The 24,753-nt window shown below is 37.8% G+C and overlaps 1 protein-coding gene across 1 annotated transcript in view; it reads right to left on the bottom strand.

The window, feature by feature from the left end:
• The window catches only part of LOC138316834 (protein virilizer homolog), a gene marked incomplete at its 5' end in the record, with an annotated part of 47,517 nt that overhangs the window by 5,278 nt on the left and 17,486 nt on the right, over positions 1 to 24,753 (bottom strand). Inside the window, 2 exon segments of the mRNA XM_069258489.1 lie at positions 10,661 to 10,821; positions 18,569 to 18,640. Coding sequence (XP_069114590.1) covers positions 10,661 to 10,821; positions 18,569 to 18,640 — 233 coding nt within the window.

Raw genomic sequence — 24,753 nt, 5'->3', positions numbered from 1 at the left:
ATATCAGGTCCCTAGGCTGTTTAGTTATTAAGAAGAAGTCGTTTAAAGATTCTAGCCTTTTTGACCCCTGTGACCTTGAATGGAGATCAAGGTCATTCATTTGAACAAACTTGGTAGCCCTCTTTCCCAGCATGCCACAGGCCCAATATAAGGTCCCTAGGCCTCTTGGTTATTAAGGAGAATTCGTTTAAAGATTTTAGCCTTTTTGACCCCTGTGACCTTGAATGAAGGTCAAGGTCATTCATTTGAACAAGCTTGGTAGTCCTTCATCCCAGAATGTTACAGGCCCACTTTCAGGTCTCTAGGCCTCTTGGTTATTAAGAAGAAGTCTGTTAAAAATTTTCACCTATTTGACCCCTGTGACCTTGAATGAAGGTCAAGGTCATTCATTTGAACAAACTTTGTAGCCCTTCATCCCAGCATGCTATAAGTCAAAGTTCCGGAGTCTAGGTCTCCAAGTTTTGGAGAAAATGTTGTTTAAATGGAAAAGTTGACACCGGACGGCCGGACAGACAGCCGGACGGACGACGGACGCTGCACCATAGAATAAGCTCACTTGCCCTTCGGGCAGGTGAGCTAAAAAAATGAATGCTATTGCCGAAACCTTTTGGACTCAGAGATAGTCTTAAGTCTTCAAAATGAATGAATAAGAGAAAAAAACACGAAAAAATCACGATAGCTGCTCGCAACCGAGTGGTACCGCGGTTTCATCGGTTTTCGATGGCGAAAGACCAAATTAGATTTTTTACACACAATGTCAAACATATTCAACTCAAATCATTAATTATATGCTTCAGAAGCATGTTAATGATGTTTTTGTGCAATATTTCATGAATTTCATCAACTAAATGAAGCATTGTATCCACAAACGCTGTAAGATTTACATTGTAGCCTACGTACAAAATGTAGGCCTACTGTTTCCTTTTGTCAAAGTGACGTTTAAATAATGAAATGTTCCAAGATAAAGTAACGCTATTATTTTAAACTATGTTAAGCTGTACATGAGTGCAAATTGCCACCATAATACCACAAATGAATGCTTATTCAATCCTTCAAAACGTCAGCTTGCAATGTCGAATCACCCGGGCTCATAGAGGACTAAAAAGTGACGTCATTGGAATGTTCGGGATCAAATCGTCAAATTTAGAAATGGTAATCAGAAAAAAGAAATTAATCATTTATTTACTCACATTGCAATATTTTCATATCGCAACTGTTATAGGAAATTCTTATTACCTGGTATCGAGTTCTATGCCCGATTAATCTCCATATTAGTTCTGAAAATATCTGGTTTATTGATATTGTTCCGCTACTTTTGTTGAGTTTGAATTTGCAAATTCGAAGGGCGTCAGAACGCTTGCTTTCAACTGGAATCAACACCGTAGTGACAAAGACCTTCCAAGTGAATTTTTGCATCTGGGGAACAGGGACATAAAAAGTTTATTTTCTCAAAAAGTAAGAAAAATAAAATACATGAATGTTGCTGGAACACTAAAAAAATCATTCTGATTTCGGAACAGTTGGAATCATGAAGATACCTCTAACAGTATTTTTTTTATTATTAGAATATATTATGTAAGCAATTATTATTTTTTTTTTTGAAGGTTTGCTGTTTAGGGTGAAGTGGATAGGATTATTTCTATTAAGGTGACAGTGTTATGGATTTTCAAGTTTTGGATTTATTTGTCATCAGCATGCACCTTATAAGATGTCAGAGGTTGGATTAATACCCAGAAAAGCACATACTGTTTTCATTACATTTGAAAGAGGTAAATTTTTACGTTTTTAGTTCTGCAAACAAAGTGTACTTCTTGTCTGAGTAGCTGTTCAATGTTTACATTTTTTTGCTTACAATCACTTGTGTAATATGCCTTATAAATAAAAAAAGAAATGTACGTGAGTATGAAATTTATATTTTCATATATCTCATAGTCTATTTTATAGCCCAGCACTATATTTTCTAATGTGATCATATTTTTACAGTATCCTAGTGTTCGAAACAATTCATTGATGCGAAGAATGAATGAGTTTATATATTTACATCTTACAAAAAAGTGTTCATAATTTTCCTCAATCCCACAAAGAATACATAGCGGATTGTTTTTTATTTTCCATTTGCAAAGGAGTGAGTTATTGACCAAAATTCTATTGATAAGCTTCCATTTAAACACTTTTATTCTGTTATCATCAATTTTATTGAAAGTAAACTCGAGCGATTTTTCTAATTTATGTTCTAAATCAGATTTACTAAGATGTATAAATGTTTTCTACCAGGCTATGTTGGCTATAGGCTGTTCAGGTGTCTTTTGAACCAAATTCTATATAGATTTTTATTTGTGATTTTTTCAATTGATAAACATTGTTTCGTATGGTATAGTGATACTTTTAAATGTTCATGTTTATCATTGAAATCATATTTTGATATGTCTGAATTCTTTAATTTTTCTGCCATGATTTTGGTATTGCCTTTTTAATCATATATATCTGTGATATCCAGTTGTGTTTATGTTGTGGTCTCCATGAAAGCTGGGTCCACGTCCCGAGACTGGGTGCACTGGTCTCTTGCGGATGCACACCACTTTTGGGGGTGTGATGTGCGTCCGCGTGATATCAGTGTAGCTGAAGGCTTTCACAGCAGCTCCAATTTGAGCCAACCTGTTTGCCGTGGGTTGCATCTCGTATCCGGGGGAAGAAGGTCCTGGTGGTTGAATAGGTTTTGCTCTTTTTTCTTCCTTTTTTTACTGCTACACACCACTTTGGCTTCAGACTCCGGTTAGACGAGAGGTAATATGGGCCCTGTATTATCAATCGGCTGGTCATGCCGAGCCCTTGGTTCGTAGATTTCCAAGAAGGCGGTGGCTTAGGGTCAATCGTGAGTTTAGTTTGGATTGTCTTGATTCTGATCGAGCTTGTGGGTGTACAATCTTGCGAGCGTGCTTTCGCAAGCTTGATTTGAATTATTTTCGTTCGAAATATCCTTCCGAGTATACTATCTGTGTAACCCTGGCACTTTGACACTGGACATCCATGTCATCATCAGTGTCCCCCTGTTGGGCTCCGAGGTGGGTGGGGGCACAGCTAGCGAATAGTATAAACTCTTAAAGATGGCTTCCCAAAACAAACAAAATGAACTACATCCAAAATCTCCCCAAAAGGAATCAACCACAAATCAACAAACAAAAAGCGATACAACAAACACATTCCCACAGTTTCTGGTCATGTCCTCTACACAGAGCGGCAAGACCACTGCAGGTTTATCACCCTTAATATTGCGAAAGGGCATCAAAGGCATTGCCGGCGATGTCAAATCTGTTAAGCCTTTGGGATCGGGTGATCTCCTAATAGAGGTTTTCCGCAAGCAACAGGCGGAGAACCTCCTTGGAACCACCAGTTTTGCCGGCCTCACTGTGTGTGTAAAACCACACTCATCATTGAATTGCAGCAAGGGGGTAATCAGGTGCCCAGCCTTGCGCAATGACAATGAGGCCGACATACTGTCATACTTCCAAGAGGAGAACATTCCGGTCTCTCATGTTAAACGCATCATGACGAGAAAAAGTGGGAGCTTGGTCCCAACACACACTTTTATCTTAACATTCGCTACACCAACATTACCACAGAGCGTAACTGTTGGATACCAACGTTACAATGTCACTGTCTACATCCCTAATCCATTGAGGTGCCGTAACTGCCAGAGGTACGGCCATCATGAGAGCAATTGTAGACGGAAAATGGTATGTCAGTACTGTGGCCGTGAAGGTCACGACGAAAAAGACGAATGTGACATTGTCAACCGTCACTGCGTCAATTGCGGGGGTGACCATGCTGCGTCTGCTCGCACCTGTCCTGCCTGGACTCGGGAGAGGGAGATATTACGGGTCAAATATACCCGAGGTGTCTCTTTCCCCGAGGCTAGGAGGATAGTCGAGCGTTCAGACCTGAATGTGGCAACCTATGCTCAGATCACCCGTGCATAGTGTCACCGTCAAACATGCATCGGTCCAGGCCTTGGTTGACAAGCCTAACTGGGACAATGATGTCCCAGATATCGCTGATGCTAAGACCTGCAAAATAATCATGGGGGACCCGAACAGGTTCAAGTCGGGTCCATCTAAACCACAACAAAATCCACCTGCTGGGCCACCTGGAGCTAAAACGCCAATCCCACCGGCGTCTCCAGGACTTACACAACACCAAATTCAAACACCGAACATCAGAAAAAAAGTTACCGCCGCTCGTCATAGACGTGCTACATCTTCACCGTCTATTGACGTTAAAAAACTCCCCGATAAAGCAAAGCGTCCAGCAAATACACCACCGCAGGAGCAACGCCAGACCAAAACCACCAAGGTAAAGCTGGCGAGGCTCCCTGCACTAAACAACAAACCCAGTAAGGGATCAGATGACCCTATCCTTGGACGGAACATCTATGATGTTCTATCGGACGACAGCGAGTTTGGTGACAACACATTTATCGCCACCAAACAACCTGCTTCAAGTAGTCCTGTCGGTCCGACAAACTATCCTCAAGGATCAATATAGAGACAAACACTATCATACAATGGAACATACGCGGATTTAAAGCGAACATAGAAGAATTAAAACATCTTATACAAACAAAAAACCCATCCATATTCTGCCTTCAAGAAATAATGCTGAAAGACACCATCAATCTCCGACAATTTACACTATACACCAAAACTCCAACAACAGGTGGCCGCCCATCAGGTGGTGTGGCGGTGGCGGTGCATAAAAACGTTCCTCACAGACACATTCAGCTAGATACCACCTTGCAAGCTGTTGCTATAAGCGCAACTCTTCACCGAACAGTCTGTTCTATATATTTGCCTCCAAATACTCCATTTAGTTGTGATGAACTGAGTAACATCGTATCACAACTACCAGTGCCATATATTATCATGGGTGACTTTAACGGTCATAATAGCCTCTGGGGCTCCCCAGGCACTGACGATAGAGGTAGACGTATCGAAGATTTTATTAATAAAAACAGCTTATGTCTTTATAACACCAATGCCCCAACATATTTGCACCCTGCCTCTGGCTCGCTTACCCACATTGATCTATCGTTGTGCCATCCATCAATTCTTCTGGATTATGATTGGAGGGTCAACGATGATCTTTGTGGAAGCGATCACTTTCCAATTATATTAAAAAACATAGGGTCACCAAAACTTGAGGAGCCGATTCCTCGTTGGAATTTACATAAGGCGGACTGGGTTCAATTTAAAAATTTGTGCGCAGAGGAGCTCATTGAGGATAAATTTTTGAACCTCGATGACCCCATTAAAATTTTCACAGAAGCGCTCACTTCTATCGCTACAAAAACCATACCAAAATCCGTGCCAAAACCAACAAAGTTTCGTCTCTCAAATGATTCATTTATCAATAGATCTGGTAGAAATTCCGCTCTGAGGCGGTACTTGGCTTCGCCAACCGTCTCAAACTATAACAATTTTAAAATTTGGAGAGCAAAAGCTCGAAGGTCTATCAAATCCGACAAGAAAAGTACTTGGAAAGAGTACGTCTCAAAAATTAATTCCAATACATCTTCGAAGAAAGTTTGGGAAATGATTGGTAAAATCAGTGGGAAAAGAAAAGCAACACCATCCTCCCACCTCATTAACAACAATAAAATATTTTCTTCAAAATCCGAAATAGCTGACGCCTTTGCCAAAAAATTTTGCTAAAAATTCATCCATCAAAAATCATTCCAAAAAATTTCAAAAATTTAAAAAGGAAAAGGAAAAGAGACATCTTAATTTTAAATCCTCCAATAGTGAAAGTTACAATAGGCCTTTCGAGATACCAGAATTGCTCGAGTCCCTTGAGAAATCAAAGGACTCGGCAGCTGGACCAGACGAAAATCCATATATGTTTTTAAAACAATTACCAGACTCTTCACTAAAATGTCTTTTAACTATATTTAATCAAGTTTACTCTTCTGGCAAAATTCCCGAGTCTTGGAAGGAATCTACTATTATACCCCTTCCGAAGCCCGGGAAAGATGCTACTGATGCCAATAACTATCGTCCTATTTCATTGACGAGTTGTATTTGTAAAACTCTAGAACGTATGATAAATACCAGATTAGTTTGGTTCCTGGAATCAAACAATATTTTAAGTCCTTTGCAAAGCGGCTTTAGAAACCGCAGGGGAACGGTAGACCACTTAGTTAGACTAGAAACATTTATACGAGAAGCATTTGCCAAGAAAGAACATCTTGTGGCCGTATTCTTTGACCTTGAAAAGGCATACGACACAACTTGGCAATATGGAATCATGAACGATCTCCATGATATCGGTATACGTGGTAATTTGCCAAAGTTTATATCAAATTTTATATCTGACAGGCATTTCAAAGTTCGAACGGGTTCAACTTATTCAGAAACAGAAACACAGGAGATGGGCGTCCCTCAGGGTGGTATCTTGTCCGTCACACTTTTTGGACTAAAAATTAACAGCATAACCAAATGTCTTGGCCAATCTACGGAAGGATCTCTATTTGTGGATGATTTCTTGATCTGTTACAGATCAAAAAACATGCACACTATAGAACGGCAACTACAACAATGTTTAGGCAAATTACAAAATTGGGCTGACGAAAATGGCTTTAGATTTTCAAGATCAAAAACTGTCTGTATGCACTTCTGTCAAAAACGAAAACCACACAATGATCCTGACCTCACACTCAATGGAATTAAAATTCCAGTAGTTGAACAAACTAAATTTCTTGGACTAATATTTGATTCGAAACTGTCCTTTGTTCCACATATCAAACATCTGAAGGATAAGTGCTCGAAGGCGCTGAACATTCTACGAGTTCTTTCCCATTCTGATTGGGGTGCAGACCGTGAAATGCTTCTACGTATCTATCGGGCACTTATAAGATCAAAACTTGACTACGGCTCTATTGTCTATGGATCGGCTCGAAGCTCCTATCTACAGATGCTTGACCCTATACAGAATCAGGGACTGCGTCTCGCACTTGGAGCTTTTCGAACAACACCTGTGAAGAGTCTCCATGTGGAAGCTAATGAGCCATCTCTAGACGATCGACGAAAGAAATTATCCTTACAGTATGCTGCTCAACTGAAATCCAACCCCAAAAATCCTGCATTTAACCTTTTATTCAATCCACAACATCAAGAAATATTTACACAAAATCAAAAGCTCATACCAACATTTGGCATCAGAATTTCAAAATTGTTGCTGGAACTTAATATAACTTTCGACACCATTGACGAGTACACCGTATCGGATGTACCACCATGGCTCATTCAAACACCTGATATCAATTTATCTTTGCATGAGAGGGCAGAATCCAGTGCATTACCCGAAGAACACAAATCCTCCTTTCGGGAGTGCATTAGGGCTTTCCCTGACCATGTTCAGATCTACACTGACGGATCAAAAGATGGTGATAATGTTGCGGCAGCATGCTGTACATCTAATCACTGCTCCTCTATCCGACTCTCGGATATTGCCTCCATTTTCTCTGCGGAAGCATGTGCTATCGGTCTGGCGCTTGACCATATCGAAGAACACCGCATTGAAAAGGCAATCATCTGTTCAGACTCTCTTTCGGTTCTTCAGGCTTTGAAATCAAGAAGCCCTAGAAATACTCTAATCCAAAATCTTTTAATACGAACATTTCGATTATCTTCTAAAACTCAAATTACTTATCTCTGGATTCCCAGTCATGTGGGTATAAAGGGGAATGAACAGGCTGATAAAGCAGCTAAGACTGCTCTTCGCCTAGCACAAACAGATTTGAAACTACCATACACCGACATCAAACCTTCAATTCAGTCAGCCATCAAACACCATTGGCAACAAAGGTGGTCTACAGAAACAAACAATAAACTGTTTAAAATTCAACCTACACTTAATCCTAAACTGTCCAGTCGGAGAGACCGCAGAGAGGAAGTTGTTCTCTCTCGGCTCCGAACTGGACACACATATTTTACACATTCCTATCTATTGAGAGGGGAGGATCCTCCTACATGCCATGCATGTGATTCTCCTCTCACAGTGGAGCATATTTTATTGCATTGTATTGATTTTAAACACATTCGAGATAAATACTACGATGTCTCCGACATGTACACTTTGTTTCATGCCGTGAGACATAATCGTATTTTTAATTATCTCAAAGAGATCGGTATTTTAAGCAAAATATGAACGCGTTTTCTCATCATACATCGTATCAACTCAACATTTCATCGTTTCATCAACATTGTGCATGAGTTTTCTCATGTGTTTTAGCCAAATTTATTTTATCCCATACAAACCTTTTTTTATCAAATTAACGTTTACAATCTGTGTTTTAGTCCTTACTTGCTTTTTCTTACCCTGAACTTTTATCCTGATATTAATGCATGACTTGTAGTTTGGCCCTAAATGACCTTAGTTGTCGATGGGCCGTAAAACTCAAACAAACAAACAAACAAAGTTTATGTTGAAGTTTGTTCAAAATTCTGTTTTCATTAATACATCCTTCAATATCTAGAATGTCTCTAATGGTAATAATGTCACTTTTTATCCAGTTGGTAAAGATTAGGTATTTTCTGTTAAGTGTGATAAATTTATTTCCCCATATCATTTGTTTTCCAATATCTGTAATAGTTTTTGGATTTTTCAGGTAACCACCACCTATATTCACCCAAGCATTTATTATATCTTGGTAAAATTTAGGTATATTTTTGAACATTTCTAAGCATTTTGTATCGGCTATGTTCATCGAGAAAATTAACATGTCTTTTCCAAATTGGTTTAGATAAAATTCAGGAATAACTTTTCATTGGTTTTCTTCATTGTTTTTTTAATTTTTTAACCCACCTTACAAGTATAGTTGTGATATGAGATTTAAGATCTAAATTGTTTAGTCCTCCTTCATTATAAGGTCTACATATAGAGTTTTACTTTTCACTTTTTCATTCTTACCTTCCCATATAAATTTATGGATAATACTTTCCACCTCCAGGGTTTTTGCCAGGCCTTTATAGGGTCCGGTAAACGGACCCATTCCCAATTGAAAAATAGCACTGTATTTTCCCAAATTCAGTCACTATTTTCCCAATCATAGCATTAAGTTAAAACCGCAAATGATGACTCAATATACCTCCGGTAACGGTTATTAATATCTAATGTCCTGTACAAGCCCATTTCACATGGGAAACATCATTTCTTAATAGTTTACGTTCGCGGAAGCGTCCCGATTTCAGTGGCGAAGTCCCACAACTTTTTGGACTTTGCAATCAAACGCACCCGAAAAATGGCGGCCATGACAGGTGAGTCGGCTGGCCGAGAGCGCAGGTAAACTAACTGGGGTACGGACGCAAAACATCAACCAGACATAAAAATAGGATTATAAATGGCAATCACCAATTAATCAACACCTCAGGCACAATATCTAGGGTCCTGTCAGTTGGTATTTTTGGCACGTGGCCCACTTTCAGTGTGGTAAGTGACAGTAGGAATGAGCCAGAGGTTTCGTCTGCTATTCAATTTGTTAAGTATCAGTTGTAAATAAAATTTTGTTTGAATCCATATATTGTGGTTTGTGTATACATGAAGTATATTTCGTTTTCAAATGTCTTTGACAATTTACATAGGCCTCATGTACTTGCATTTTGCCATAATCTCTGCATTGATCAGTTACATTTGTACGTTCCAAGTATTTTATTTTGAACGCTCTGGACATCGTCGACAGAGCATAAACAATATACTCATCATTTGAACTATAATTTGTGTTTTATCGTGTATGGATATGTCTAATTATCACAAAAAATAATATAGAAAATAATTTACTTTGCTTGTGGTGCATGCACTATCAGTACTTCATTCGATATGACATAGTGCCAAAGATATTTTTTGGAATGCAATTAATTATTTTCATATTTTTATCTTAAAATAAAAGAAGAAGCTCAAACTTTTTAATGGCGGTAATGGTGTACAGAAAGCAACTTTTGTAACTGTACAAAAATACTAGTTCATCTGCTCTTTTTTTTTTTGATAGAGAAAAAATACTGTTTGTCAGCGGTGGAATATCTTTAACATGCAATATAAATTACATACAACATCAAAAATAATTAAAATGATAAATTCATCATTTTTTTATTACTGAACATTGACTCAATAGTTAATGAATATTTTGAGTCAGACTTTAATTAAAATGATGATGATAATTTCCCAATTTTTTAAAAACACCGATAATATTTTCCCAATTTTTGCTCAGGGTCCTTTTCCCAAAATAGCTGGCAAAAACCCTGACCTCTATTATAATATTTTTTGGGATACTTAGTACAGATATAAGATAGGTTAACTGGGGTATAAGTAATGATTTAATAATTTGTATTCTTTCGATCATTGATAATTTCATAATTTTCCAAAAATTAATTAGTTTATTTATTTTTTTCGATTTTATTCTCCCAGTTGACTTGAGATGATTGGAAATTGTTAAGCCCAAAGTATACTCCTAATGCTTTTATAACACTTTGTGACCAGTCTATATTTTCAAAGTCATCTTTTATTTGTATTTTATTGTTTCCTAACTTTAGACCTAGAGACATTAAATTTTCTAGACTTTAATGAATAGATCAGTTTTGTACATTTCATGAAATTGACTTATGATGCTAACCTTTTCAGATGGAAGAATCCGTAGTTGTGGTCTGTGAACATGACTAAGGTTCGGACACAGGGCAAAATGGAAGCGTAATTGTGATCAGGATTACCCATGTGATCCAGTAAGGAGTTGGTAATCTGGGACATGTACTCCTTACAGGGCAGGGCCTGGGCTATCTGTAATGTATAATATATGACAATAAAGTTCCTGGGTAAGGCCTGTGCAATCTATAATGTAAATACAGGATAATGTAGTTCCTGGGCAGGGCCTGGGCAATCTGTAATGCATAATACAGGATAATATAGTTCCCGGGCAGGGCATGGGCTATCTGTAATGTATAATACAGGATAATATAGTTCCCGGGCAGGGCCTGGGCAATCTGTAATGCATAATACAGGATAATATAGTTCCCGGGCAGGGCCTGGGTAATCTGTAATGTATAATACAGGATAATATAGTTCCCTGGCAATCTGTAATGTATAATACAGGATAATATAGTTCCCGGGCTATCTGTAATGTATAATACAGGATAATATAGTTCCTGGGTAAGGCCTGGGTAATCTGTAATGTATAATACAGGATAACATAGTTCCTGGGCAGGGCCTGGGCTATCTGTAATGCATAATACAGGATAATATAGTTCCCGGGCAGGGCCTGGGTAATCTGTAATGTATAATACAGGAAAATATAGTTCCCTGGCAGGGCCTGGGTAATCTGTAATGTATAATACAGGATAATATAGTTCCCTGGCAATCTGTAATGTATAATACAGGATAATATAGTTCCCGGGCGATCTCTAATGTATAATACAGGATAATATAGTTCCTGGGCAGGGCCTGGGCTATCTGTAATGTATAATACAGGATAATATAGTTCCTGGGCAGGGCCTGGGCTATCTGTAATGTAAAATATAGGATAGCAATAATGTATAATAAAGGATAATATAGTTCCCGGGCAGGGCCTGGGCAATCTGTAATGTATAATACAGGATAATATAGTTCCTGGGCAGGGCCTGGGCTATCTGTAATGTATAATATAGGATAATATAGTTCCCGGGCAGGGCCTGGGCAATCTGTAATGTATAATACAGGATAATATAGTTCCCGGGCAGGGCCTGGGCAATCTGTAATGTATAATACAGGATAATATAGTTCCCGGGCAGGGCCTGGGCAATCTGTAATGTAAAATATAGGAAAATATAGTTCCCTGGCAATCTGTAATGTATAATACAGGATAATATAGTTCCCTGGCAGGGCCTGGGCAATCTGTAATGTATAATACAGGATAATATAGTTCCTGGGCAGGGCCTGGGCTATCTGTAATGTATAATATAGGATAATATAGTTCCCGGGCATGGCCTGGGCAATCTGTAATGTATAATACAGGATAATATAGTTCCCTGGCAGGGCCTGGGCAATCTGTAATGTATAATACAGGATAATATAGTTCCTGGGCAGGGCCTGGGCTATCTGTAATGTATAATACAGGATAATGTAGTTCCCGGGCAGGGCCTGGGCAATCTGTAATGTATAATACAGGATAATATAGTTCCTGGGCAGGGCCTGGGCTATCTGTAATGTATAATATAGGATAATATAGTTCCCGGGCAGGGCCTGGGCAATCTGTAATGTATAATACAGGATAATATAGTTCCCGGGCAGGGCCTGGGCTATCTGTAATGTATAATATAGGATAATATAGTTCCCGGGCAGGGCCTGGGCAATCTGTAATGTATAATACAGGATAATATAGTTCCCGGGCAGGGCCTGGGCAATCTGTAATGTATAATACAGGATAATATAGTTCCTGGGCAGGGCCTGGGCTATCTGTAATGTATAATACAGGATAATATAGTTCCCGGGCAGGGCCTGGGCAATCTGTAATGTAAAATATAGGATAATATAGTTCCCGGGCAGGGCCTGGGCAATCTGTAATGTATAATAAAGGATAATATAGTTCCCGGGCAGGGCCTTGGCAATCTGTAATGTATAATACAGGATAATATAGTTCCCGGGAGGGCCTGGGCTATCTGTAATGTAAAATATAGGATAATATAGTTCCCGGGCAGGGCCTTGGCAATCTGTAATGTATAATACAGGATAATGTAGTTCCTGGGCAGGGCCTGGGCTATCTGTAATGTATAATACAGGATAATATAGTTCCCGGGCAGGGCCTGGGCAATCTGTAATGTATAATACAGGATAATGTAGTTCCTGGGCAGGGCCTGGGCAATCTGTAATGTATAATACAGGATAATATAGTTCCTGGGCTTTCGACTCAAACATAATATCATTAGGTTTGATCAGAACGTGGTTTTTAGCGGTCCTTATCGTATGACTATTTCAGCTGGGTACATGTATATTACCGTGATCAGCATATTATCTTAATTTTTCAACTTATCAGGTTTGTATTAAATCATTTTGGTTATATGTTTTCAGATGTTTTTGGATTTTTTTTTAAATAAATAAAAAAAACTTGAATTACGATAATATGATTGTCATGAAAATGGGCACCCTGATTTCCCGTAGGTGGTATACTGACTTCAGTGGTTCATACAACAAACTTACCGGTATACGGAATTTAGTAGCTGAACAAATAAAAACAGGCATCTTTCTTACTTTAGAATTTAATGGTATTTCAAAATAATTACATAGCAAAATAAACAATAGTTTTCAGCTACCGTAAGCAGACTATACTCTCTGGATCCGTTTCTGGCTCTCACACACATGTCCACTCATACTGATAAATATAATTTACAGTAAATGAAACGAAAGATTTCTCTACCAACGAAGAAATACATTGTCTGACTAAGATACTAGTAAATATGCAACGACTGGTTAAACATTTAACATTGAGAGTTTGTTAAATTAATTTATGCTATCAACATTCCATACAAGCCTTAGAAAACACTTTTGTTTCTAATGATTCCTAAACAAGTACGCTTTCGGTCATGATCAGCCACGCTGATCGAGCCATGCAGTGTGTGATTTTGTAAACATGCGTCGTGTCTTTGTACAGGTCACAATTGTAAAGTGACACTAGTTAGGAAGCCAGACTTTGGAGGGTTATTAAACAATTCATAATTAGTAGTCATTGTTGTAGTATGTTCCTATAAGCCTGCGTATACCGATCGCGATATGTGCAGGTAAACCAATCATGTGTTACAACAAACCACAGGTGAATTTCAATTGTTTTTATACATGGTATATTTACGTATTCTAATTGATTTTTTTTTTAGAATTTGAAATTTTGACTGAAATTTGATTCCAGATAGCGACTCTTTTTTCCGCTGAATATCCATTCTAGGGACCAGGAATTGACTTTGACTCAACCGGAGTTTCGAGTCATCCGATCTCAAAATACATATACAAGGAAAGAAAAAAAAACAGGACTTCAAAAATAGTTCAACTCAACCAGAATTGCGAGTGAAGCGATTTTGAGATAACGAGTTTCGACTGTATATTGATAGTACAACACATGCGGCGATTCTGTTTTTACAGGAATAGATGCTGGCGTAGCAATATGGCGGGAAATTTGGGGTCATGACCAATTGGAACACCTCGGGCATTCTTTAAAGAATACATTTTGTTTTTCCGTGCTTGTCGGAAAGGCCCAAGGATGTCAGATTGGGGTCATGATCCCAATTTTGGTGGGAACATATGAATGACTCGATAACAATCAGCTGTTCAATCAAATTTGTTGAAGATGACTGGAGAAAAAAAAGAAAGTATTTAAACAAAAAAACAAGAGGCCCATGGGCCTTAACAGTCATCTGTCTATTAGCACAACACAATGTAGTTGTCTAAAGATTTTAGCATATTTGACCTCTGTGACCTTGAATGAAGATCAAGGTCATTCATTTGAACAAACTTGGTAGCCCCTCATCCCAGCATGTCACAGGCCAAATATCAGGTCTCTAGGCCTCATAGTTATTCTCAAGAAGTCATTTAAAGATATTAACCTTTTTGACCCCTGTGACCTCGAATGAAGGTAAATGTCATTCATTTGAACAAACTTGCTAGCATTTTATCCCAGCATGCTACAGGCCAAATATCAGTATCCTGGGCCTTTTGGGTCTTGAGAAGAAGTCGTTTAAAGATTTCAGCCTTTTTGACCCCTGTGACCTTGAATGAAGATCAAGGTCATTCATTTGAACAAACTTGATAGCCCTTCATCCTAGCATGTCACAGGCCCAATATCAGGCCTATATACCTCCTACTTATTTTAAAGAAGTCGTTTAAAATATTTTAGCCAATTTGACCCCTGTGACCTTGAATGAAGGTCAAGGTCATTTATTTTATCAAACTTGGTAGCCTTTCATCCAAGCATGCTGCAAGCCTAATATGAGTATCCTGGGCTTTTTGGTTCTTGAGAAGAAGTTGTTTAAAGATTTTAGCCTATTTGACCCCTGTGACCTTCAATGAAGATCAAGGTCATTCATTTGAACAAACTTGTTAGCCCTTCATCCCAGAAAACTAAATGCCCAATATCAGTACCCTGGACCTACTGGTTCATGAGAAGAAATTTTTTTAAAGATTTTAGCCTTTTTGACACCTGTGACCTTGAATGAAGATCAAGGTCATTCATTTGAACAAACTTGATAGCACTTCATCAAAGCATGTTAAGGGCCCAATATCAGGTCTCTAGGCCTCTTAGTTATTCACAAGAAGTTGTTTAAAGGATTTTTAGCCTATTTGACCCCTGTGACCTTGAATGAAGGTCAAGGTTATTTATTTGAACACACTTGGTAGCCCTTTTTCCCAGCATGCTACAGGCCAATATCAGTACCTTTGGCCTTCTGGGTCTTGAGAAGAAGTCGTTTAAAGATTTTAGCCTTTTTGACCCCTGTGACCTTGAATGAAGGTCAAGGTCATTCATTTGAACAAACTTGGTAGCCCTTTGTCCCAGCATGCTACAGGCCAAATATCAGTACCCTGGGCTTTTCGGTTATTGAGAAAAAGTCGTTTGAATGAAATTTATGCATGGCGCAAGGCGCACGGCGCACAACGACGGACGGTGCATGATGAAAAATGCAACTGTCGCGAGAATAAATATATATATATAAATAATATTTATGTGCGTGGAAAACTGTCAATAATTTACTGGGGTTACATAATTTACACATGCTCCATTATCATTATACCCTCATAACCTCAACAAATTAACAAGAGGCCCAGAGGGCATGTCTCGCTCACCTGGTTTGTAATGTCAAGTAATGTTCTGAATACAGGTTCATTGTTTCCTCCTGAAGGAATTTTAATATTTACCTCTTATGCCCCTATTGGGCCCCGCCCCTCCTGCCCCCAGCGGGTCAGAGGCAAAATTTATACAAGTTCTGTTCTCCTTCTCCCAAGCATGTTTGTGGCCAAATTTGGTTACAATCCATGCAAAACTCTAGGACAAGTAGCGTTTTATAGGAATTACTTCTATTTCCCCTATTGTGCCCCGCCCCTCTTGTCCCCAGGGGGGGGGGGGGGGTGTCAGAGCCAACATTTATACAAGTTCTGTTCCCCTTCCCCCAAGGATGTTATTGGCCAAATTTGGTTACAATCAATACAGAACTCTAGGACAATTAAGTAGCGATTTATAGAATTACCTCTATTTCCCAAATTGGGCCCCGCCCCTCCTGCCCCCAGCGGGTCAGAGGCAAAATTTATACAAGTTCTGTTCCCCTTCCCCCAAGGATGTTTGTGGCCAAATTTAGTTACAATCCATGTAGAACTCTAGGACAAGTAGCGATTTATAGGATTTACCTCTATTTCCCCTATTGGGCCACGCCCCTCCTGGCCTTGGAGGGTCAGAGCCAAAATTTATACAAGTTCTGTTCCCCTTCACCCAAGGATGTTTGTGGCCAAAGTTGGTTACAATCCATGGAGAACTCTATGACTAGTAGCAATTTACAGGAAATGTTGACGGACGGACGGACGACGGACACCGCGCCATGACATAAGCTCACCGGCCCTTTGGGCCAGGTGAGCTAACAAGAGGCTCAAGGGCCTTAACGGTCATCTGACTATCTTGGCAATAGCTTTATAGGAAAATAATTAGATATGGTGTCACGGTAGCCATCTTCAATCTGGGATCAACCAGAGATATAACAACACTTTGACAAGATCATATCAGCCGCATTTCATGTTTCAAGTTTCAGTTAAATTGCACTGGTAGAACTTGAGAAGATGTTCAAAATGTGTTTTCAAGATGGCATCTGTGGCAGCCATCTTGGATCATCTGTGGCAGCCATCTTGGATTTTGGATTGACATAAAATATAACAACACTTGGTCGGGACCATGTCAGGATCATTTCATGCAGGTTTCAGCTTAATCACACTGGTAGAACTTCAGAAGAAGTTCAAAATTCAAGATTTTGGAATATTTGACTCTCGTGACTTTGAAAGTAGGTCAAGGTCATTCATTTCCACAACTTTGATAGCCCTTTATCTCAGCATGCTACTGACTAAATATGAATACCCTGGACCTTTCGGCTAATTAAAAGGTGTAGTTAAAAGATTTTAGCTTAATTGACCCGTGACCTTGAAAGAAGGTCAAAGTCATTCATTTTTATAAATATGCATCCCAGCTTGCCACCAGCAAAATATGAGTACCCTGCATTTTGGGTTAGTTAACAAAAATCGTTCAAAGAATTTAGCCTATTTGACCCCTGTAACCTTGAAATAACGTCAAGGTCATTAATTTTCACAACTTTGGTAGCCCTTCATCCCATCATGCTACAGGCCAAATATGAGTACCCTGAACCTTTCGGTTAGTTAGAAGAAGTCATTCAAAGATTTTAGTCTATTTGACTCCTATGACCTTGAAAGTAGGCCAAGGTCATTCATTTTCACAACTATGGTAGCCATTCATCCCAGCATGCTACAGGCCAAATATGAGTACCCTGGACCTTTCGGTTAGTTAGAAGAAGTTGTTCAAAGATTTTAGCCTATTTGACCTCCGGTGACCTTGACAGTACGTCAAGGTCATTAATTTTCACAACTTTGGTAGCCCTTCATACCATCATGCTACAGGCCAAATATGAGTACCCTGGACCTTTTGGTTAGTTAGAAGAAGTCGTTCAAAGATTTTAGCCTATTTGACCCCTGTGACCTTGAAAGTAGATCAAGGTAATTTATTTTCACAACTTTGGTAGCCCTTCATCCCAGCCTGTTACAGGCCAAATTTGAGTACCCTGGACCTTTTGGTTAGTTAGAAGAAGTCGTTCAAAGATTTTAGCGTATTTGACCCCTGTGACCTTAAAAGTAGGTCAAGGTCATTTATTTTCACAACTTAGGTAGTTCTTCATCCCAGCATGCTACAGGCCAAATATGAGTACCCTGGATATTTCGGTTAGTCAGAAGAAGTCGTTCAAAGATTTTAGCCTATTTGACCCCTAGTGACCTTGACAATAAGTCAAGGTCATTAAGTTTCACAACTTTTGTATCCCTTCATCCCAGCATGCTACAGGCCAAATATGAGTACCCTGGACCTTTTGGTTAGTTAGAAGAAGTCGTTCAAAGATTTTAGCCTATTTGACCCCTGTGACCTTGAAAGTAGATCAAGGTCATTTATTTTCACAACTTTGGTAGCCCTTCATCCCAGCATGCTACAGGCCAAATATGAGTACTTTGGGCCTTACGGTTATTGAGAAGAAGTTGTTTGAATGAAAAGTTTACGCACGGCGCACGGCAGATGGCGGACGGCGCACGGCAGACGACGACGGACGGTGCATGATGACTATAGGTCCTAAAAATGCAAAATGAACCACCAAAGCCAATGGTGATAATCAAACTTAAAACATAATTTGTTAACAAAATATGTTTTTGTAATTATTTTGCATATTATATCTCTGACGCGCCGTGAAAAAATGCCGCATGCATTGCTACCGACAGGCAGAGAACTTCAATGTTATCGTGTGGAGTAATGACCTACCTGATCCTGAATGGTATAAGCCTCTCCCATCACTATCGCTACTTCCACATCACACATACTCTGGATAATCGACTGAAGAAGAGAAAAGAAGATTTTAACTTAAATCATATGCATTGTTCATTATATGGTGTTCTTTAACATTGTTAAATGAATTTCACATTTCTTCTTGCTTTGCTATCTTGCAGAGTGGAAATGCTTTTTAGTCTTATTGACAAAGACACGCTCAATGCAATACATTATGTCTACCACGATACATTCCTGTAACATTATACTGTACCTTACCACGATACATTCCTGTAACAGTATACTATACCTTACCACGATACATATACCTGTACCACGATACATTCCTGTAACAGTATACTATACCTTACCACGATACATTCCTGTAACAGTATACTATACCTTACCATGATACATTCCTGTAACAGTATACTATACCTTACCACGATACATTCCTGTAACAGTATACTATACCTTACCATGATACATTCCTGTAACAGTATACTATACCTTACCATGATACATTCCTGTAACAGTATACTATACCTTACCACGATACATTCCTGTAACAGTATACTATACCTTACCATGATACATTCCTGTAACAGTATACTATACCTTACCATGATACATTCCTGTAACAGTATACTATACCTTACCATGATACACTCCTGTAACAGTATACTATACCTTACCATGATACATTCCTGTAACAGTATACTATACCTTACCATGATACATTCCTGTAACAGTATACTATACCTTACCATGATACATTCCTGTAACAGTATACTATACCTTACCATGATACATCCTGTAACAGTATACTATACCTTACCATGATACACTCCTGTAACAGTATACTATACCTTACCATGATACATTCCTGTAACAGTATACTATACCTTACCATGATACACTCCTGTAACAGTATACTATACCTCACCATGATACATTCCTGTAACAGTATACTATACTACCATGATACATTCCTGTAACAGTATACTATACCTTACCATGATACATTCCTGTAACAGTATACTATACCTTACCATGATACATTCCTGTAACAGTATACTATACCTTACCATGATACACTCCTGTAACAGTATACTATACCTTACCATGATACACTCCTGTAACAGTATACTATACCTTACCATGATACATTCCTGTAACAGTATACTATACCTTACCATGATACATTCCTGTAACAGTATACTATACCTTACCATGATACATTCCTGTAACAGTATACTATACCTTACCATGATACATTCCTGTAACAGTATACTATACCTTACCATGATACATTCCTGTAACAGTATACTATACTTTACCTGTACTTACCATGATACATTCCTGTAACAGTATACTATACCTTACCATGATACATCCTGTAACAGTATACTATACCTTACCATGATACATTCCTGTAACAGTATACTATACCTTACCATGATACATTCCTGTAACAGTATACTATACCTTACCATGATACATTCCTGTAACAGTATACTATACCTTACCATGATACATTCCTGTAACAGTATACTATACCTTACCATGATACATTCCTGTAACAGTATACTATACCTTACCATGATACATTCCTGTAACAGTATACTATACCTTACCATGATACATTCCTGTAACAGTATACTATACCTTACCATGATACATTCCTGTAACAGTATACTATACCTTACCATGATACATTCCTGTAACAGTATACTATACCTTACCATGATACACTCCCTGTAACAGTATACTATACCTTACCATGATACATTCCTGTAACAGTATACTATACCTTACCATGATACATTCCTGTAACAGTATACTATACCTTACCATGATACATTCCTGTAACAGTATACTATACCTTACCATGATACATTCCTGTAACAGTATACTATACCTTACCATGATACACTCCTGTAACAGTATACTATACCTTACCATGATACATTCCTGTAACAGTATACTATATAACCTTACCATGATACACTCCTGTAACAGTATACTATACCTTACCATGATACATTCCTGTAACATTATACTATACCTTACCATGATACATTCCTGTAACAGTATACTATACCTTACCATGATACATTCCTGTAACAGTATACTATACCTTACCATGATACATTCCTGTAACAGTATACTATACCTTACCATGATACATTCCTGTAACAGTAACAGTATTATACTATACCTTACCATGATACATTCCTGTAACAGTATACTATACCTTACCATGATACATTCCTGTAACATTATACTATACCTTACCATGATACATTCCTGTAACAGTATACTATACCTTACCATGATACACTCCTGTAACAGTATACTATACCTTACCATGATACATTCCTGTAACAGTATACTATACCTTACCATGATACACTCCTGTAACAGTATACTATACCTTACCATGATACATTCCTGTAACAGTATACTATACCTTACCACGATACACTCCTGTAACAGTATACTATACCTTACCATGATACATTCCTGTAACAGTATACTATACATTACCATGATACATTCCTGTAACAGTATACTATACCTTACCATGATACATTCCTGTAACAGTATACTATACCTTACCATGATACATTCCTGTAACAGTATACTATACCTTACCATGATACATTCCTGTAACAGTATACTATACCTTACCATGATACATTCCTGTAACAGTATACTATACCTTACCATGATACATTCCTGTAACAGTATACTATACATTACCATGATACATTCCTGTAACAGTATACTATACCTTACCATGATACATTCCTGTAACAGTATACTATACCTTACCATGATACATTCCTGTAACAGTATACTATACCTTACCATGATACATTCCTGTAACAGTATACTATACCTTACCATGATACATTCCTGTAACAGTATACTATACCTACCATGATACATTCCTGTAACAGTATACTATACCTTACCATGATACATTCCTGTAACAGTATACTATACCTTACCATGATACATTCCTGTAACAGTATACTATACTTACCTACCATGATACATTCCTGTAACAGTATATACTATACCTTACCATGATACATTCCTGTAACAGTATACTATACCTTACCATGATACACTCCTGTAACAGTATACTATACCTTACCATGATACACTCCTGTAACAGTATACTATACCTTACCATGATACATTCCTGTAACAGTATACTATACCTTACCATGATACATTCCTGTAACAGTATACTATACCTTACCATGATACATTCCTGTAACAGTATACTATACCTTACCATGATACACTCCTGTAACAGTATACTATACCTTACCATGATACATTCCTGTAACAGTATACTATACCTTACCATGATACACTCCTGTAACAGTATACTATACCTTACCATGATACATTCCTGTAACAGTATACTATACCTTACCATGATACATTCCTGTAACATTATACTATACCTTACCATGATACATTCCTGTAACAGTATACTATACCTTACCATGATACACTCCTGTAACATTATACTATACCTTACCATGATACATTCCTGTAACAGTATACTATACCTTACCATGATACACTCCTGTAACAGTATACTATACCTTACCATGATACATCCTGTAACAGTATACTATACCTTACCATGATACATTCCTGTAACAGTATACTATACCTTACCATGATACATTCCTGTAACAGTATACTATACCTTACCATGATACATTCCTGTAACAGTATACTATACCTTACCATGATACATTCCTGTAACAGTATACTATACCTTACCATGATACATTCCTGTAACAGTATACTATACCTTACCATGATACATTCCTGTAACAGTATACTATACCTTACCATGATACATTCCTGTAACAGTATACTATACCTTACCATGATACATTCCTGTAACAGTATACTATACCTTACCATGATACACTCCTGTAACAGTATACTATACCTTACCATGATACACTCCTGTAACAGTATACTATACCTTACCATGATACATTCCTGTAACAGTATACTATACCTTACCATGATACATTCCTGTAACAGTATACTATACCTTACCATGATACATTCCTGTAACAGTATACTATACCTTACCATGATACATTCCTGTAACATTATACTATACCTTACCATGATACATTCCTGTAACAGTATACTATACCTTACCATGATACATTCCTGTAACAGTATACTATACCTTACCATGATACATTCCTGTAACAGTATACTATACCTTACCATGATACATTCCTGTAACAGTATACTATACCTTACCATGATACATTCCTGTAACATTATACTATACCTTACCATGATACATCCTGTAACAGTATACTATACCTTACCATGATACATTCCTGTAACAGTATACTATACCTTACCATGATACACTCCTGTAACAGTATACTATACCTTACCATGATACATTCCTGTAACAGTATACTATACCTTACCATGATACATTCCTGTAACAGTATACTATACCTTACCATGATACATTCCTGTAACAGTATACTATACCTTACCATGATACATTCCTGTAACAGTATACTATACCTTACCATGATACATTCCTGTAACAGTATACTATACCTTACCATGATACATTCCTGTAACAGTATACTATACCTTACCATGATACATTCCTGTAACAGTATACTATACCTTACCATGATACATTCCTGTAACAGTATACTATACCTTACCATGATACATTCCTGTAACAGTATACTATACCTTACCATGATACATTCCTGTAACAGTATACTATACCTTACCATGATACATTCCTGTAACAGTATACTATACCTTACCATGATACATTCCTGTAACAGTATACTATACCTTACCATGATACATTCCTGTAACATTATACTATACCTTACCATGATACATTCCTGTAAAAGTATACTATACCTTACCATGATACATTCCTGTAACAGTATACTATACCTTACCATGATACACTCCTGTAACAGTATACTATACCTTACCATGATACATTCCTGTAACAGTATACTATACCTTACCATGATACATTCCTGTAACAGTATACTATACCTTACCATGATACATTCCTGTAACAGTATACTATACATTACCATGATACATTCCTGTAACAGTATACTATACCTTACCATGATACATTCCTGTAACAGTATACTATACCTTACCATGATACATTCCTGTAACAGTATACTATACCTTACCATGATACATTCCTGTAACAGTATACTATACCTTACCATGATACACTCCTGTAACAGTATACTATACCTTACCATGATACATTCCTGTAACAGTATAAACTATACCTTACCATGATACATTCCTGTAACAGTATACTATACCTTACCATGATACATTCCTGTAACAGTATACTATACCTTACCATGATACATTCCTGTAACAGTATACTATACCTTACCATGATACATTCCTGTAACAGTATACTATACCTTACCATGATAACATTCCTGTAACATTATACTATACCTTACCATGATACATTCCTGTAACAGTATACTATACCTTACCATGATACACTCCTGTAACAGTATACTATACCTTACCATGATACATCCTGTAACAGTATACTATACCTTACCATGATACACTCCTGTAACAGTATACTATACCTTACCATGATACATTCCTGTAACAGTATACTATACCTTACCATGATACATTCCTGTAACAGTATACTATACCTTACCATGATACATTCCTGTAACAGTATACTATACCTTACCATGATACATTCCTGTAACAGTATACTATACCTTACCATGATACATTCCTGTAACAGTATACTATACCTTACCATGATACATTCCTGTAACAGTATACTATACCTTACCATGATACACTCCTGTAACAGTATACTATACCTTACCATGATACATTCCTGTAACAGTATACTATACCTTACCATGATACATTCCTGTAACAGTATACTATACCTTACCATGATACACTCCTGTAACATTATACTATACCTTACCATGATACATTCCTGTAACAGTATATACCTTAAGATACCATGTAACATATACTATCCTGTACCATGATAATCTGCATACCTTACCATGATACATTCCTGTAACAGTATACTATACCTTACCATGATACATTCCTGT

Source organism: Argopecten irradians, chromosome 2, assembly GCF_041381155.1.
Source record: "Argopecten irradians isolate NY chromosome 2, Ai_NY, whole genome shotgun sequence".
Classification (NCBI taxonomy): Eukaryota; Metazoa; Mollusca; class Bivalvia; order Pectinida; family Pectinidae; genus Argopecten; species Argopecten irradians.
The sequence above is the reverse complement of the archived record's forward strand: the minus strand, read 5'-3'. Positions and strand labels throughout refer to the sequence as shown.